Source organism: Tiliqua scincoides, chromosome 7, assembly GCF_035046505.1.
Source record: "Tiliqua scincoides isolate rTilSci1 chromosome 7, rTilSci1.hap2, whole genome shotgun sequence".
NCBI lineage: Eukaryota > Metazoa > Chordata > Lepidosauria > Squamata > Scincidae > Tiliqua > Tiliqua scincoides.
The window spans coordinates 25332132-25350794 of NC_089827.1; the positions used below are offsets into that span (position 1 = coordinate 25332132).

General features: G+C 46.2%; 2 protein-coding genes across 2 annotated transcripts in view; one reads left to right on the plus strand and one right to left on the minus strand.

The window, feature by feature from the left end:
• The window catches only part of FBXL13 (F-box and leucine rich repeat protein 13), an 88570-nt gene extending 86127 nt beyond the window's left edge, over positions 1 to 2443 (minus strand). The window contains exon 1 of the mRNA XM_066633534.1: positions 2361 to 2443. Coding sequence (XP_066489631.1) covers positions 2361 to 2435 — 75 coding nt within the window. The 5' untranslated portion in view covers positions 2436 to 2443. The remainder of the gene's footprint in view (positions 1 to 2360) is intronic.
• A 955-nt stretch (positions 2444 to 3398) lies between these two features.
• Positions 3399 to 18646, plus strand: ARMC10 (armadillo repeat containing 10). Its single transcript, XM_066633119.1, has 6 exons — positions 3399 to 3761; positions 10741 to 10880; positions 12228 to 12362; positions 13033 to 13209; positions 16150 to 16221; positions 17433 to 18646. Exons 1-6 carry the CDS (start codon positions 3449 to 3451, stop codon positions 17688 to 17690), a joined length of 1095 nt encoding a protein of 364 aa, XP_066489216.1. The 5' UTR covers positions 3399 to 3448; the 3' UTR covers positions 17691 to 18646.
• Positions 18647 to 18663: the final 17 nt, after the last annotated feature.

The following is an 18663-nucleotide window of genomic DNA, read 5'->3' on the forward strand; positions in this document are numbered from 1 at the left end:
AAGGAGAATGCCACAGCCTTGGCCTTTCTTTCCAGAATGCTGGCTTTGAAGAAATGGGGGCTTTAAGGGACAATTCTGCAGCTCCCTGAGGAGCCACAGCTTACATGGGAACCACTACCATGACTCTTTGATTCTCACCTTTTGCAACTGTTTTCTTTTTCTTTACCCAAACACAGAGAGAGAATTTTACTTCATGCATCTTATGAAGTGGACTGTAGTTCAGAAAAGCTAATGCTGAAATAAACTGGTTAATCTTTAAGGTGCCACAAGACTCTTTGTTGTTATCTCCCAGAAGCTTTATGTTGGGGTCTAGTCCCAAAATGCTGACAGTGCTAAAAACTCTCTGTCACAGAAGATACTTCTTACTTCCTTATTGTTTCTCCTATTTCCATAGAAGTTAGTCTCTTTTTCTCTTTCTTAATTGTCTGCTTACACACTTGGCAGAACTATTTTAAGTTTAGAAAATATGCTTGTTTTCTCTCTTCTGAACAATTGCTAATCCAGAAACTAACCCCTGTCCCTGGCCAGAGCAGCGTTACAAGGCTACTCGGATTTACGCCCGCTAAATTGTGGATGCAGATCCAAGTAGCCCCATAGGACTGCTTGGGGCATTTCTTGGGGTAAGGGGAATAAAATTCCCTTACTCCGAGTTGCGCCCCAGCCTGCACCACACCTGTGTTGGATATAGCACAGGACAGTCAACCTTCCTGTTTCAGCACGTGTTAGTACTTGCATCTAGTAGTGTACCTAGCTTTATGGTGGTTGCATGTAAAAAGCATTTGGTGCATCCAAGGAAATTAGAAAGGAAACAGTTGTAGGGAAGGATTTTAGGGGTCCCTGGTCTGCCAAACCCAGTTGCTAACTAAAGATGGGGAGAGAAGGGGAGAAAAGGGGAGGGGGAAGAAGGGAAAGAGTTTCAGGTGCCAGATAGTTACCTGTCCTGCAGAGCAGTTGGGGGGGGGGTCCTGTGAAGGAGACCCTCTGCCTTGGAGGGCGAGCCAGAGAGAGGTAAACATTGAAAACAGGGTAAACATTGAAAAGATGAGGATGTCCCTTATCAGCAAAATTCAAATAGGGTCTAATGGCTGGCTTCCTAGCTGGGGGAACTTGGGCAACCCAGGAAGGCAGTTCAATTTTGCATACAGTGATTGAGTCTGCATACAGACTGCATACAGTGTCTGCATACAGTCTGCATACAGACACTTTTGCAAACAATGATTGGGTTAAAACAATTCAATGAATAGGAGACACTTAAACAATGATTTACTATGCCACCCTAGAGAGGTGTAGCTTGTGACTTGACCTGAATTTGGCCTGTGTGATAAGTTTAAGCCTGCATATTTTAGTCCATAGTGACATAACTAGATATGAAATCACAACTAAAAGGCAAAAGGGGATTTTCACATAACAGAGGGGACTGCACTGCATCACAGGATGCAGTGCAAGCCCCATTAGCATGGCTGCATTGGTGGTGTAAAGTTGGACTGGGCTGAGCTTTAAACAGGAACACGCAGTGGGTGGGGAGGCAGGTGAGGCAGAGCCTCCCCACCAGAGTCCCTCAAAAAGCACTGCTGCATGTGAGTGTGCAAGCACTCATAACCCACTCCCCATACTCTCTACACCAGCCATTTTCAACCACTGTGCAGTGGCACAATGGTGTGCCACGGATGGTCTGCAGGTGTGCCGCAGGAGTTTGGGGGAGGGTCATTTGTTAGTAGGGCCACTGGGGAACGTGAGCCCCTGCTGTTACTGCAGTGTGCCTTGCCAACTGTCAAAAAACTGATGGTGCGCCTTGACAATTTGAGTGCCTGGTCAGTGTGCCTTGAGATGACAAAGGTTGAAAATAGCTGATCTACACGGTGCACATGGCTTGTGAGTGGGTTGTGAGGGCTTGCACACCTCACCTGGCAGTGCTGCTTTTTGAAGGACTCTGGTGAGGAGGCTCTGCCTCACCTGCCTCCCCAACCACTGCACATCCCTGCCCTTAAACACATCATTCCAGCGCTGTTGTGTATAACAGATGGTGAGTAAACCATCCAGAAGTGAAAGTAGTAACAGAGTTGCCTTAATTCCCCTTCAGACACCAGAGACAGGTGGGTGGGGGGGTGGGGGCAGGTGAGGCAGAGCCTCCCCACTGGAGTCCTTTGAAAAGCACCGCCGCTGTGGGAGGCACCCAAGTACCCACAACCCAAGCACTGTGCTTGGGTGCCTCCCACAGCGGCGGTGCTTTTCAAAGGACTCCAGTGGGGAGGCTCTGCCTCACCTGCCCCCACCCACCCCTGATAAGAAGCCCCTATGATCAACCACTGCTCTGCTTCACAGAGCCAAGCACCCTCTGCTGACAGGGGCAGCTGCGTTACCTCGTAGATGTCGGGTATGCAGTGTCTCTTGAAGTAGCCCCTGACTGCGGGGTCCACATTCTGAAACGCTGCCATGACCAGGCCAAGCAACGACGATCAAGCAGCCGCTTCCCACTCCCTGCACTGGCCACTCGTGGTCGCCTAGCGACCCAGCCCGGGCATGGTCAGCGCGCGCTCCCAGGCCAGCCACTGTCCCCTCCCCTAATGGAGAACGCTCGTGACAAACAGAGAGAGACGTCAACAGCCAGTCGCACTGCTTCTAACCGTTATTTATAACGGTTCAACCATCGTTTACACAGGCCGCCTCCGCTTGAGAGATGCAGGCTGCTTACACCTGCGTTGCCTCAGAACTCACAGCCCCACCCTATGCATGTCCACTCAGAACTCAGTCCCATCATAGTCAATGAGGCTTACTCCCAGGAAAGTGTGGAAAGGATGGCAGCCTCACAGCCCAAGTTTATGCCTGTTTACTCAAAAGTAAGTCCCATTGTCTTCAATGGGACTTACTCTCAGGAAAGTGTGGAAAGGATGGCAGCCTCACAGCCCAAGTTTATGCCTGTTTACTCAAAAGTAAGTCCCATTGTCTTCAATGGGACTTACTCTCAGGAAAGTGTGGATAGGATGGCAGCCTCACAGCCCAAACCTATGCATACTAGCCTATGCAAACCTCCTCAGTAGAAAGTCCCATTGTCTTCAGTGGGGCTTACTCCCAAGAAAGTGTGGAGCAGTTTCACAGCCCAATTGGGCTTCACAGCCCAATCCTATGCATGTCTACTGAGAAGTAAATCCCATTGTCTTTAATGGGACTTGCTCCCATGTAAGTGTGGATGGGATTGCAGCCTCACCGCCCAAGCCTATGCGTGTCTACTCAGAAGGAAGCCCCATTATGGTCAGTGGGGCTTACTCCCAGGAAAGTGAGGACAGGACAAAGCCTAAGACAAGGAGAACGGGGCTATAAGGGAGGCGGGGAAGCCGCCCAGCGGAAGAGGAGGAGCCCCTCGGGACGGCCTTCTCACGCTGCGCCTCCAGTGACAGCTCCCTTCCCGCCCTCGCTCTCCTGCTTGTGGGCAGGAAGGGCTCTGGCCAGCATGCGGGACTGCAGGGCCTCCGCGGCGGCCACGGGGCTGGCGGGCCTGGCGGTGGGGGCGGGAGTCTGTTACTGTGTTTACAGGGCAGTGGCCTCCCGCAGGAGGGGGACACGTGGTGGAGCAGCAGCAGCAGCAGCAGCAGCAGCAGGGCCACCAACTGAGCGTGCGGAGGAAGGAAGCGAGGCCAGCCCAGCCTCCGCCTCTGGGGAGCGGCAGCCCCTCGCCCCCTTGGGGGGCAGCTTGTTGCAGCGGGTATCGGGCATTGCTGTGCTTTCCAGCACTGTCCAGAGAGAGTCCAGCTGTGGTCTCCAAGGTAAGGTTGGGTCAGCTGGAGCAGAGCCGGAACCTCTTTACACAGCTTCTTTTCCTAACAGTGTGGCATGCAGTCTACTCTTGGTGACAGTAGTGTGCCATGCTACCACTCGGTTTCTGGATTGCTTATTGCAGTGTTTCTCAACCACTGGTATGGGTACCACCAGTGGTACTGGAGGTGGTGTCTGGTGGTACTCACGGGACCCCTGTTGCTGGCAGCGAGACCTGGAACACAACACAGCAAACAGTAGTAGGAAGCTCCAAAGCATGCTTTTGAGAAAGCCCTCCCGCGCACTGAGTCTCTTACTGGTGCTTGTCACGTTGCAGCTGGCCTCCCAACCCAGAAATAACTGACAATTATGTAATCACCAGTTACCTCCAGTGGTACATTGAGCAGGTGGACCATGAAGTGGTACAGTGGAGCGCAGATGTTGAGAAACACTGGTTATTGCCCGCCTGAAGAGATGGCTACAGTCTGATCCAGGGGCATTGAACTGATTTCATATATTTATTATTTATTTATTTATAGAATTTATATCCCACCTTTCTATCCCAGTAAAGGGCACTCAAGGTGGCTCACAAATATAGCATGCCAAATAGCATTCATGATGCCTGCTGAGGTCCAGAGGTGATGTCATTAAGCAGGTGTTGACAAGAAATAAGCACTTTTTTCAGTTAGGAACTCAGTAGCTGCAAATGATAAAAGCAAATACAAAGATCTTATTTTCAAGATACAGGAGACCCCAATTATCATGCAGGCTGCCCTTTCAGCAGTGACACCACAGCACAGCAGCTGAGAGCAGCCAGTGGTGGTTCTGGGAGAGCCTGAGGGCCAAATAAAGAGCTTCTACAGCCACATCAGGCTCCTGGGCCTTATCTTTGACACCACTGGGACTCTAATCCTTATAGCCTAAATTTAGGCTGCCATTCTTTACACATACATTTGTGAGTAAGTCCCATTATACTCACTGGGGCTGAGAGCCCGATCCTATGCATATCTACTCAGTTCCATTATAGTCAATGGGACTTACTCCCAGGTAAGAGTGGATAGGATTGTAGCGTTACTTCTATGCATAGGATGGCACTGTTAGCCATAACTACAAAATTTAGGATTCTAACCTAGAGTCTTTTATGTCACAGTCAAATCTTTTGTCATTGAGCTGCAATACTTCAGATAGTGACTGCATAAAGGGTCAAAAGGTTTAAAACTTAAACAGGGTCTTAAAATATCTCATGTAAAAAACAAACACCAAAACCAATGTTGGAAAAACTAATGAAAATATGTCTGTTACAAATATTTCAGGTAGCTAAATATACAGTCTAGTGCAGCGTTGGGGAATATTTTTATAATGGAAAGCCACGTTTTATTTATTTTACTTTTTAGAACATAACCTAAACAGGTCAGTAAATTGGGACACAGGATCTAGAGAGCAATAAATAATTAAACAAACCCAAATAAAAACTAGCTTGAGGTTACAAAAACAGTCCAGCCTAAGAGAACAGAACTAGGAGGGAAAGGACCTAGGAAGGGCCAATTCCCAACCCATTAAGAGCTCCAGTAGGCTAATCCAAGCAGTCCATTCAGGAGCCTGCAGAGTAGGTCACGCCCATCAGCAGCAATTTGCCTTCCTGAGCTTTTGTAAACTCACCTGGGAAGGCCAGCCCCCTTTCAATCAGGAAGGAAGGAGGGGGGAGGGGCCAGCCAGGAGTATAAAGCTAGGCAGGCCATCGCGTGAGGCTCTCTGCAGACGCGTGTGGCCTCTGGGAACTCAGTGCCTCGGGAACTAAGTGCCAGGTAAGGCACAAGAGTTCAGCAGCAGGGCGAGTTCAGCAGCAGGGCGAGGAGGCCAGGGCCCCATACACTGCCCTTCCTCTTCCCTTGAGAAGAGGGCTGCTATCCAGTGTACGGTTTTTTAAAGGACCCCTAAATAAAACAACAACAACAACAAAAAAGCTATGCAGTCAGACAGCCAGCAGCAGGGTGGGGGCTATCCAGTGTTCTGCATCGAGTGCCACATGTATGATTATATGCCTCTGGGGCATATGTCATGGGTGTGTCCTCGCTGCAAGGAGCTCCAGGCTCTCAGGGAACGCGTCCGCTCCCTTGAAGCCTTGGTGGCCGACCTGGAGAAGCGCAGGCAGCCAGAGGAGGACTGTGGGGAGACTTCCGGGGACGATCAGGCTTCGTCCCAACCTCAGGCGTGCAGCTCCTCGGCTGCCCGGGTGGGAAGTCTCGGGACTGGAGGACGTCATCCTGGAGAGGAGGGAAACAATCCCCTAGGGGGGATCCCTTCTCCAGGGGATGGGCCCGTATCCGAGCGCACTCGGGATACTCCTCGGCGGGAGGGGGGTCGGGGGCTTCTTGTAGTGGGGGATTCGATTATTAGAAACATAGAGAGGGGGGTTTGCGACGGATGTGAGGACCGCATGGTGACTTGCCTGCCTGGTGCGAAGGTTGCGGACATCACTTCTCGTCTAGACAGGCTGGTAGACAGTGCTGGGGGAGAGGTAGCGGCTGTGGTGCATGTCGGCACCAACGATGTGGGCAAGTGTAGCTGGGAGGTCCTGGAGGCCAAATTTAGGCTTTTAGGCAGGAAGCTGAAAGCCAGGACCTCAAAGGTAGCGTTCTCTGAAGTGCTACCTGTTCCACGCGCAGGGCCAGCTAGGCAGGCGGAGATCAGGGGTCTCAATGCGTGGATGAGACGGTGGTGTAGGGAGGAGGGGTTTAGATTCGTTAGGCACTGGGGAACGTTTTGGGACAAGCGGGGCCTGTACAAGAGGGACGGGCTCCATTTGAACCAGAATGGAACCAGACTGCTGGCGCATAACATTAAAAAGGTGGCAGAGCAGCTTTTAAACTGATCCCTGGGGGAAGGCCGACAGGAGCCGAGGGGCATCCGGTTCGGGACTCCTCATCCCTATGGGATGAGGATGGGGAGGTTAGAGAACAACAAGACAAAGGCAGGGTGGGAGAAGAAATTGGGAAAGTTAGGGAGATGGGATGTGATAGACGGTTTGGCACAATGAGAGGATGCGGGGACAAAGGAGCGAATAAGCAGCCCATCCTGGGGCATTCCGTGTATAAATGCTTTTATGTGAATGCCCGAAGTCTACGAGCAAAGGTGGGAGAACTGGAATGTCTGGTGACAAGGGAAAATATTGACATAGTGGGCATAACGGAAACCTGGTGGAATGCGGAGAATCAGTGGGATACCGCAATCCCGGGCTATAAACTCTACAGGAGGGACAGGCAGGGGCGTGTTGGAGGTGGGGTGGCCCTTTATGTTAAGGAAGGGATAGAATTCAGCAAAGTAGAGATTGAAGGTGGGTCCGACTCCACCGTAGAATCTCTGTGGGTTAAATTACCAGGCTTGTGCAGTGATGTAATACTGGGGGCGTGCTATCGTCCTCCAGACCAGAAATCTGATGGGGACCTTGAAATGAGGAAACAGATCAGGGAGGTGACAAGGAAGGACAGGGTTGTAATCATGGGGGACTTCAATTATCCTCATATTGACTGGGTCAATTTGTGTTCTGGACACGATAAGGAAACCGGATTTCTTGACGTGCTAAATGACTGTGGCTTAGATCAGCTAGTCACGGAGCCCACCAGAGGACAGGTGACTCTGGATTTAATTTTGTGCGGTACGCAGGACCTGGTTAGAGATGTAAACGTTACTGAGCCATTGGGGAACAGTGATCATGCTGCGATCCGTTTTGACGTGCACGTTGGGGGAAGAATACCGGGCAAATCTCTAACAAAAACCCTTGACTTCCGACGGGCGGACTTCCCTCAAATGAGGAGGCTGGTTAGAAGGAGGTTGAAAGGGAGGGTAAAAAGAGTCCAGTCTCTCCAGAATGCATGGAGGCTGCTTAAAACAACAGTAATAGAGGCCCAGCAGAGGTGTATACCGCAAAGAAAGAAGGGTTCCACTAAATCCAGGAGAGTGCCCGCATGGCTAACCAGCCAAGTTAGAGAGGCTGTGAAGGGCAAGGAAGCTTCCTTCCGTAAATGGAAGTCTTGCCCTAATGAAGAGAATAAAAAGGAACATAAACTGTGGCAAAAGAAATGTAAGAAGGTGATAGGGGAGGCCAAGCGAGACTATGAGGAACGCATGGCCAGCAACATTAAGGGGAATAATAAAAGCTTCTTCAAATATGTTAGAAGCAGGAAACCCGCCAGAGAAGCGGTTGGCCCTCTGGATGGTGAGGGAGGGAAAGGGGAGATAAAAGGAGACTTAGAGATGGCAGAGAAATTAAATGAGTTCTTTGCATCTGTCTTCACGGCAGAAGACCTCGGGCAGATACCGCTGCCCGAACGGCCCCTCCTAACCGAGGAGTTAAGTCAGATAGAGGTTAAAAGAGAAGATGTTTCAGACCTCATTGATAAATTAAAGATCAATAAGTCACCGGGCCCTGATGGCATACACCCAAGGGTTATTAAGGAATTGAAGAATGAAGTTGCAGATCTCTTGACTAAGGTATGCAACTTGTCCCTCAAAACGGCCACAGTGCCAGAAGATTGGAGGATAGCAAATGTCACGCCTATTTTTAAAAAGGGAAAGAGGGGGGACCCGGGAAACTATAGGCCGGTCAGCCTAACATCCATACCGGGTAAGATGGTGGAATGCCTCATCAAAGATAGGATCTCAAAACACATAGACAAACAGGCCTTGCTGAGGGAGAGTCAGCATGGCTTCTGTAAGGGTAAGACCCTTTCTTTGAAAAGGTCAACAGGCATGTGGATGCGGGAGAACCCGTGGACATTATATATCTGGACTTTCAGAAGGCGTTTGACACGGTCCCTCACCAAAGGCTACTGAAAAAACTCCACAGTCAGGGAATTAGAGGACAGGTCCTCTCGTGGATTGAGAACTGGTTGGAGGCCAGGAAGCAGAGAGTGGGTGTCAGTGGGCAATTTTCACAATGGAGAGAGGTGAAAAGCGGTGTGCCCCAAGGATCTGTCCTGGGACCGGTGCTTTTCAACCTCTTCATAAATGACCTGGAGACAGGGTTGAGCAGTGAAGTGGCTAAGTTTGCAGACGACACCAAACTTTTCCGAGTGGTAAAGACCAGAAGTGATTGTGAGGAGCTCCAGAAGGATCTCTCCAGACTGGCAGAATGGGCAGCAAAATGGCAGATGCGCTTCAATGTCAGTAAGTGTAAAGTCATGCACATTGGGGCAAAAAATCAAAACTTTAGATATAGGCTGATGGGTTCTGAGCTGTCTGTGACAGATCAGGAGAGAGATCTTGGGGTGGTGGTGGACAGGTCGATGAAAGTGTCGACCCAATGTGCGGCGGCAGTGAAGAAGGCCAATTCTATCCTTGGGATCATTAGGAAGGGTATTGAGAACAAAACGGTTAGTATTATAATGCCGTTGTACAAATCGATGGTAAGGCCACACCTGGAGTATTGTGTCCAGTTCTGGTCGCCACATCTCAAAAAAGACATAGTGGAAATGGAAAAGGTGCAAAAGAGAGCGACTAAGATGATTACGGGGCTGGGGCACCTTCCTTATGAGGAAAGACTACGGCGTTTGGGCCTCTTCAGCCTAGAAAAGAGACGCTTGAGGGGGGACATGATTGAGACATACAAAATTATGCAGGGGATGGACAGAGTGGATAGGGAGATGCTCTTTACACTCTCACATAATACCAGAACCAGGGGACATCCACTAAAATTGAGTGTTGGGCGGGTTAGGACAGACAAAAGAAAATATTTCTTTACTCAGCGCGTGGTCGGTCTGTGGAACTCCTTGCCACAGGATGTGGTGCTGGCGTCTAGCCTAGACGCCTTTAAAAGGGGATTGGACGAGTTTCTGGAGGAAAAATCCATTATGGGGTACAAGCCATGATGTGTATGCGCAACCTCCTGATTTTAGGAATGGGTTAAGTCAGAATGCCAGATGTAGGGGAGAGCACCAGGATGAGGTCTCTTGTTATCTGGTGTGCTCCCTGGGGCATTTGGTGGGCCGCTGTGAGATACAGGAAGCTGGACTAGATGGGCCTATGGCCTGATCCAGTGGGGCTGTTCTTATGTTCTTATATACTTTTATTTACTTTTATATATGGGCAGGAGGTCTGGTCTAGAGGGTAGAGCCTCCGTCTGCCTGAAGATAACATCCACAAGGTCGCCAGGCACTGTGCGACCTTGGATCAGCTGACAAGCTGAAGCCGAGCAATTCCATCTGCTCTGAGCATGGGAGGATGGAGGCCAGAATGTGAAGCCAGATCGGAATGAAACACCTTGAATGTAGTGGTTCTTGAAAGAAAGAACCTTCTTTGAAATTGTAAAAATCCCTATTTAATAAGGGATTTAAATAAAGCCTGCCTATGTAAACCGCCTTGAATAAAGGCTTGAATAAAGACCAAGAAAGGCGGTATATAAATACCTGTTGTTGTTGTTGTTGTTGTTATTATTATACAATTCATTTCCTTAACTAGATGTTCCTTAACTAGAAAAAGCATACATTTTTATTTAACATGTTACAGGTCTTTCCCTAAGAAGCTCTCAGGCCTATGATACGAGTCACTAGATAGTTGCCAGTTCACCAATTATTGAGTTGCCACTTACAGGAAAGAAAAAATAAAAGTTACTGAAAAAATACCCTAATTTTGATATTACAATATGTAATGAATGAATGAATAAACCTTTATTAGGCATAGATAATATGTAATGAAATAAAAGCTTAATTTAGTATTTGTGGACAAATATGCAAAAGGCCACAACTGATACCCCAAAAGGCCACATGAGGCCTTAAGGCTGCAGATTTCCCCATCCCATGTCTAGTGGCTTATACGTGTTTATATCTGGACACAACTTAGCCATGGTGTGCAGACTTTCAAACAGAACAAAGGCAGAGGCAGTCTACCATCCTCCTCTAGCCTCCTAGCTCTAGTTTGTCATCCTCCCCCCAATCAAATGTCTACTGTAGGAAAAAAAAATGAACTTCATGTTTGCATCTTTCTTAAAATTAGCAGGCATGGATCTTCCAAAAGGTCTAGAAGTACACCACATACAGAATCTGATTCATTTACTTGAGACTACAGAGGATCCCACAATTCAGGAACAAGCCTTGATTACACTGAGCAACAGTGCTGCGTTCACAAGAAATCATGTAAGTAGTATACTTTATTAGTTGTAAGCAATGAACATAGAAAAGGAAAATTAAAAATATAGTATAATAACCATAACAGAGTAAAAAAGTATAATTTATCTTTCAAGATAGTGTTGAAAGATAAAGCAGTGTTTCTCAACCAATGGTACTCATACCAGCTGTGGTACTTGGAGTGGTGTCCAGTGGTACGTGCGGGATCCCTGCTGTCTGGTAGCAAGACCAGCAATGCAACATGACAAGCAGCACTAGGAGGGAGGTTCAGTTTGGCAGGCAGAGCTCCAGAGTACTTTTTGCACACTTGAAACTGCCTTCCCATCCACCCTGAGCCTCTTACCAGTGTTTGTAGTGTTGTGTCTGGTCTCCCAATCTGGAAATAACTGGTGATGACATCATCACCAATTCCGGTGCAACTTTCAATAGTAGGACCATGTGAAGTGTCAGAGCAGGGAACAAATGTTGAGAAACACTGATATAAAGCTTACTACAAGCAATAGTAGAAAAAGGATACCTTTGCTTCTATTTTTAAGTAACTCTTGTTCTATGGTAAGAATAGGACATAGTTCATTTCTGCAGTAAAATAGTTGCCAGAATCATAAGTAGGTCCATTGCAACTTTTTCCATTTCAGCACTAAATCTTGTAAAGTAAATGGAAACTGGAGTTGAAAGAATACTGTGCTGTGTTAGCTGACCGTCAGTGAGAAGCACGGAGAGGTGATCCATAGTAATGATTCTAGAAAGCGAGAATCCTTTTGCAGCATTGACTGAGATCCAACCAAAAGTCCTTCCATGTGCAGATGGAGGTGGGATGACGCCAATTTTTAGCTGAATATTTATCTTCTTGTCACGTAGCAGGCACCCCAATAGGGCTACTTGAATCTACACCAGTGAAATTGCTGGCACAGATCTGAGCAGCTCAGGAGGAGGGTTAGAAGATGGCCCAGGTCACCCAGACCAGTCCCACCCCTGCTCCCAGGCCCAATTCATCCACTGGTCCACCCTGCCCAGCCCCAAAATACCCCTGTTATGCCCTCCAGCCACCCTTCCCAGCCCCTCATACTGGCCACCCTCAGCTGGCACAAATTTACCCCTCCACAATGGGGTCCAGCACAGGATGGCCAGTGTGTGTCTTGTGCCAGCCTGCCCTGCTTGCATGGAAGTGCAAACAATCCTTATGGCACGTTTGCGACACTCCTGGACCAGCTTAAGAAACTTACGCTGGTTGAGCGCACCATTAGGATTATGCTCCTAATTGCGTTTAATTGTATTGTATTCTTAATTGTATTGATTTAAATATAATTCATATATAATTTAAGGGGAATTTTGTTTTTTTCTCTGTTTAACTTTTAGGATATAATTCGAAATTTAGGTGGCCTTTCTGTTGCTGGAAAAATGCTTTTGGTTCCTAACACTAAAGTTAAAGAAAAAGCATTGAATGCTCTTAATAACTTGAGTATGAATATTCAAAATCAAGAAAAATTGAAAGTAAGTTTAAAATTTTAAAAGAAATGTAACTAAAAGTTATCTGACTAGATTAAGAAGATTGTAATAATGTTTAGTATGTGTAATCTTAATTATATTAAAACGAGTGAGAGCTTTCCCATGAATTCCAATGGGATCCTTTCTTTGATATTAATTGTAAAGTGGTGTTGATAGTAAAGAAGGAATAAGTGAAAAAAATTGACCTTCCTTCAGTTGCTCAAAATCACATTGTCAGAACTGCATGATATGTTAATGTTCCAGCAATGGAATGGTGTTGCATGCCAGTATGATGGCATGCTCTGAAACATTTTCTGAGAAGAAAGGATCTGATGATAAACTTAAAATATCCCAACTAAAGGATTCTTAATCTGAGAAATAGCATTATGACAAATGGCAAATTAAATGGCAAATTTTAAATGGTGGCATTTACTAGCCCTAATGTTTAAATAAACCCTTAATATATTTAGGCTGAAATCCCATGCACACATATACGTGTGTGTGTGTGTGTGTGTCCTTAATTACCATAGTTAAGCCATTAGTTGCTTGATTTTTCTCTGTAAACCGCTTTGTGAACTCTTAGTTGAAAAGCGGTATATAAATACTGTTAATAATAGTTGAATTGTTAATGAACATGCTTGTTATAATGTGTGTGTTTTTCTTTTCCCTTCCTGAGATATATATTATGAAAGTTTGTGAGGAAACTGATTTGTCTCCCTTGAACTCTGAGTTGCAACTAGCTGGACTTCGATTTTTAACCAATATGTCTGTTACCAATGACTATCAATACATGATGGCTAGCACTGTCCCATGCTTTCTTCACCTGCTTTTGGAAGGAAATGAAAGAACACAGGTACATACTGAATTCTGTACATTATTCTGCCTTTTCTGTTCTGACAAGACTCTGTGAGCATAGGCAAGTGGTTTGACCAAGGGTATAAAGGCAATTGCTTGATAATCTTTCAAAAAAGACTTTAGACTTAATTCCATCTTAACACGCATTTTCTTGTTAAGAGTAGTTACATGTCAGTGCCACAAGATGGCACTTCATGACTCAGTTTTTATAAACACACAATTTACCCTGCATGTACATGAAGCGGAGAGCTTGTTTTGACCACTGTACAATAGTGAAAAGAATACATTAATTCTTTAGACTGAGGGTTCCCTGCCTGCCCCTCCTTTTTACTTTAGAAGAAAGCAGAATTCACTGAGAGCACAAGAGCTGATTTATTCTTGCAAAAGATGGGTTTGAATTTTACATTAAGAATGGATACAAAGAGTGTGGGGTCCCAGAAGAAAAAGGATGCTGCCACTCTTCCTGCTGCATTGCAGCTTTGGCATCAGCTTACACACCATAACTCTAATATTGCTGCTGAGCCTGCAAAGGCATGCTAACGGCCCATCCTACTTACATTTTTCCTCAGAAGTAAGTCTTGCTGTTTTCAGTGAAGTCTACAGAGAAGCAAGTTTTCATGTCCCACTTCCCCAAGCAGTAAGAAATTCCAGGAGGCTAGTGATACCTGGGTTTGGACTTTCTCAGGAGTAGAGATCACTGAAGGTTTACAGTGTTTAGCATGCTCTATTCACAAATTTACAGACTGAGCACTGGAATGGAGTCAGGTAGCAACACATCTCATTAAGCAACAAAAGGTTGCATCCTTACCTGGCACCAAAAGATGTCTTGACCCTAGACTGGCTCCCTTAGCTTCCATTCCAGTCTCTTTCTTCCACAGATAAAATTCTAGGCTTTTGTTCTCTGTTGCCCCAAAAACTGCTAGCCATGCTGCCTCTTTTCCTTTTGGTCTTCATTTGGGGGGGATGAGTCACTTCATACTGTCCATCTTAGCCCCTCCTCTAAAGCAGAAGGTACTTGACGTTAATGGAAACTCTTATTCTGCTAGCGAATTTTCCTATTAAGAAATATCTTGGACCATTCACACCTGACTGCCAGCCAGTCTTCGGTATGTGACAAAGCAGCTGGTCAATCTGTGTTCAAGATGATGTTTAGACTGCAGTTTGGAAAAGGAGAAATCACTGGTACCAGGAAGGTTAACTTGTAGTGTTTCAAAATTATTTCCTGCTTTTCAAGTATGGATTCTAATACCATAGAAAAGGGTTCCTCAAACTGTGGGTTGCAACCCACTTGGTGGGTCGTGACCTGATCGTGGATGGGTCATGAAGCTGCAACTGACAAACTGATAGCAGATGGGCAAAATGCGTTGAGCCCTATGGAAAGTGAGACACCATCCATATACTCGTGAGTAGATGACTGTGCCTTGGTCCATTGTGAAGGGTAGGCTGAGAGGAATCCAATGCCACCAGAATAGACCCAATCTGATGAACGCAGTCCCCCAAAACACCCAAGAGGAAGTCCCTCCTTCCAATCTGACAACTGTATTGAGCTCTATGGAAAGCAAAACTAAGCCACATATTCATGTTTACTCATGAGTAAGTAAACGTGCCTTAGCTCACATGGAAGATCAAGAGAAGGGGAATGCAAGGTTACCAGAATAGTCCCTATTCTATACATGTGGAACTCAACAAGTGCTCCAGAAGGCAGCCCCCCCCACCATAGTACAGTAAAAGAGGTTTGTGCTGGTAAGACTTTTTTTTTCTTGTAAAGCTAGGTGGGTCCTGATGATGTGCAATTTTAAAAAGTGGGTTCCAGTGCTAATAGGTTTGGAATCACTGCTTGATTGCAAAGAATTGCTGTCTTTTACAGATTCCTCTTCCCTTTCCCCCACAGCAGAGTCTCATTTCCTCATCATTTGGGGTTTTTAATGCTGTTTAGAGCAAGAGTGTCCAAATTTTTGACAGGAGGGCCACATCATCTCTCTGACACTGTGTCAGGGGTCAGGAAAAAAGAATTAATTTACATTTAAAAATTTGAATACATTTACATAAATGAATATATTAGAGATGGAACTTATATGAATGAATGAAGGTCTATAAAAGGCCTTGCACAATGCAAGGCCGGCCTTTCCTTTGCTGCTGCTGCTGCTTCACAGATGTGAAACAGCAAGCACCAGAGGGAGCCCTCGGCCCACAGCTCACTCAAGAGGTTGAACAGTCATCCTCACACTGAGAGCAGTTGCGTGCGGCTCCAGGAAGTCTCCAGAGAGCCAGAGGCTCATTGGAGACTGAAGGCTCCCCTTGAGTCAGACTGGGGGTCCCCGAAGGACACAAATGCCCTCCAGGCCAGGTTTTGTGCACCCCTGGGTTAGAGGGAAACTGGACTGAATCTCAGTCCAGCCCAAACAAAAAACATGTTGGATTTAAAATTGATTTTGTCCCAAATCACACTGATCTGTGATCATCATTCTAAAAAGTGAGTCCCAGTGTGAAAAGTTTGAGAACCACTGCCACAGAAGTTCCATAGGCCAGTGTTTCTCAAACTGTGGGTCAGGACCCACTAGGTGGGTTGCCAGTCAATTTCAGATGGGTCCCCATTCATTTCAATATTTTGTTTTCAATATATTAGACTTGATGCTACCATGGGATGTAACTGCATTTGGGAAATGTTACATACCTGTACTTTTAACAAGCTACTATGTATATTCAAGCTACTATGTATATTCTTTCAACAATGATAGCAAATGGAACTTACTCCTGGGTACGTGTGGGTAGGATTGCAGTTTAGGATTGTTAAAAATTTTCCTGCTTGATGATGTCACTTCTGGTCATGACATCACTTCCGGTGGGTCCTGACAGATTCTCATTCTAAAAAGTGGGTCCTGGTGCTAAATGTATGAGAATCACTGCTATAGGCCATACCATATTTTTTATATTATAGATTCAAGTTCTAAAAGTGCTTGTAAATCTATCGGCAAATCCAGCTATGACAGAACATCTACTTAATGCTCAGGTAAGTCTACTTTTCTTCTGTGTTCCTTCCAAAAAGTCTTGTCTGAATAAACTTTAGTTATTCAAAGTAAGCCCCGTCCTATTTCTTGGCCATGTTGGTGGTCTTTACAGCCAGTCGCAGGCTATACCTGCCTCTCACGTTGTGTCCTGCTCTTCCCATATCCTACCCCCCCTCCTGGCCACAGTGCGCCACCATTGAGGATGCCCCAGTCACCCTGGCACTCTTGTTGTTGAGATCACCCACCATACACACCAGCAAACCACACAGGTGACTGAGGTGTTGGAAGCACATGTGATGTGGCTGCCACTGAGCCTCTAATAAGTTGCACAGGTGGTGTGGGCACCACTGGCCCTGGCCAGGAAGTGAATATCCACAGGGCTCCCCAAGGCTTGGAACTTAAAACAGAGCAATAGCAAAGCACCTCCTGTTTGTAAGAGGTGCATTGCGATCGCTCCGTTTCAAGATTCCAGGCTTTGGGGAGCCCTGCGGAGAGCTGTGCTGGGCTCACCACACCTCCTGCAGCCTCCAGCAGCCCTCAGGGACTACAAGTAAGTGAAAGCGCCTCCCCTTATGAATGCGATCCTGGGGAGCCCTGCCCTTGCCACTCCCCCACAAAGACTTACTGAGGGAGTAAAGCTCACTCAAAGTTTGAGAACCACTGCTATACACATTTACGTGGGAGTTCCACTGAGTTGGACTCTCTGTGTAGACATGCGTAGGTTAGTGCTGTAAGAATCTTCAAAAAATCAGAACAGAACTATTCTATAAGCCAGTGTTTCTCAAACTGTGGGTCGGGACCCTCTAGGTGGGTCCCTGTTCATTTCAATATTTTATTTTTAATACAATAGACTTGATGCTACCATGGTAAGTGACTGCATTTGGGAAATGTTACAGATCTGTACTTTTAACAGGTTGCTATGTACATGCTTTTAACAATGATAGTCAGTGGGACTTACTCCTGAGTGTGGGTAGGATAGCAGCCTAGGATTGTTAAAAATTTTCCTGCTTGATGATGTCACTTCTGGTGGCTCCTGACAGATTCTCATTTTAAAAAGTGGGTTTAAATGTGTGAGAACTACTGCTATAAACTATTTGGTGTAGATTTTCTTTTAAAAAATAAACATATACAATTCATTTATCTGTGGTAATAATGTCTCCTAAATGTGACCAGTCATTTTATGTTGTGTTATTGTGTGTTTTAATCCTCTTAGGCACCTTTTCTGTTGTCCCTGTTTGATAGTTGCATAAACAACGAAGTTCTCCTCAGAGTCCTGGTGTTTGCCACAAATTTATCAAAGCATATGAAAAAAGACAAAAGTACTGCTATCCTCCAATACAATGAAGACTCCATTTTTTCTGTGCTCTGGGGAAATTCTACACAGTGTACTCAAAAACTTGCATCTTTATTGTACCATCATGACACAGAAATCAAAGAGCAAGTTGCAAAGCTAATAATGCAGCAGTGCTGAAATTAGAGCATGAATTATAAAGAACATAAGAAGACCCCTGTGGATACCAAAAACTGCAGGTAATAAACTGCAGGTTTAAGGCACCTTTAACCCTCTCGAGCAGGAGTCTCCAAACATTTTGGCCAGAGGACCACATGAAATATCTGGCACAGTGCTGAGGGCCAGAAAAAAATTTAAATATAAAATTTAAATAAATAAATTAGAGATGGAACTTAGATGAATGAATAAATGAATGAGTGGGCTCATTCACTCAGCCTCTCTGGCCCTCAGAACACCCTCCAGATGCAATCAGAGCACAGCTGTGGTCACATTCAGTCAAGTGGGTCAGAGGCTTTCAGGGGACAAGAGGCTGGCCACGAGCTGGATAGGGGCTTGCTGTGGGCCGCATCTGGCCCCCGGGCCAGGGTTTGGAGACCCCTGCTCTAGAGGCAAGGAGAGCTCTGCTCCCCTCACCTCTGGAAGGTATTCTGAGTGCCAGGGAGGCTGCTCAGAAAGCCTTCTGAGGCCTCTGGGAAACCTTAGAAGGTCACTTCTGGTTTTATGGGAAAACAAAATGACATTTTTAAGGCCTTCCCTGGCCCTCAGAAGGCCTTTTTAAGCCTTAAAACTTCTGGTTTTCCCATAAAGCTGGAAGTGACCTTCTAAGGCCTCCCAGAAGCCTTAGAAGGGCTTCTGAGTGACCTCCCGGCGCTCAGAACACCCTCCAGAGGTTCCAGGTTGAGTCTAGGGGGCCTGCATTGAGCCAGATCCACAAATGAAAAATCTGCAGATAAACAGGCTTAACCTATATTAATCTGTCAATGGGGCTTAATACTCCTGGATCAGTGTGGAAAGGATTGTAGCCTTTGGGATGTTCGGGGAATTTTGTTTTAAAAAATCTGCAGCTGCTTGGGAAGGCTAGGAGGGTTCTACTTTATTCTAAATAAATTTTTAAACTCATACTTTTAAACATTTAATTTACTTGTATTTCAAT

What these genes read in the sequence shown, in the direction of transcription:
- ARMC10 (XM_066633119.1), top strand. Translation starts at nt 3,449, where the DNA reads ATGCGGGACTGCAGGGCCTCCGCGGCGGCCACGGGGCTGGCGGGCCTG. An exon ending in AAGGAAATGAAAGAACACAG is followed by an intron (nt 13,210 to 16,149) that starts GTACATACTGAA and finishes TTTATATTATAG; the next exon opens with ATTCAAGTTCTAAAAGTGCT. An exon ending in AACATCTACTTAATGCTCAG is followed by an intron (nt 16,222 to 17,432) that starts GTAAGTCTACTT and finishes TAATCCTCTTAG; the next exon opens with GCACCTTTTCTGTTGTCCCT.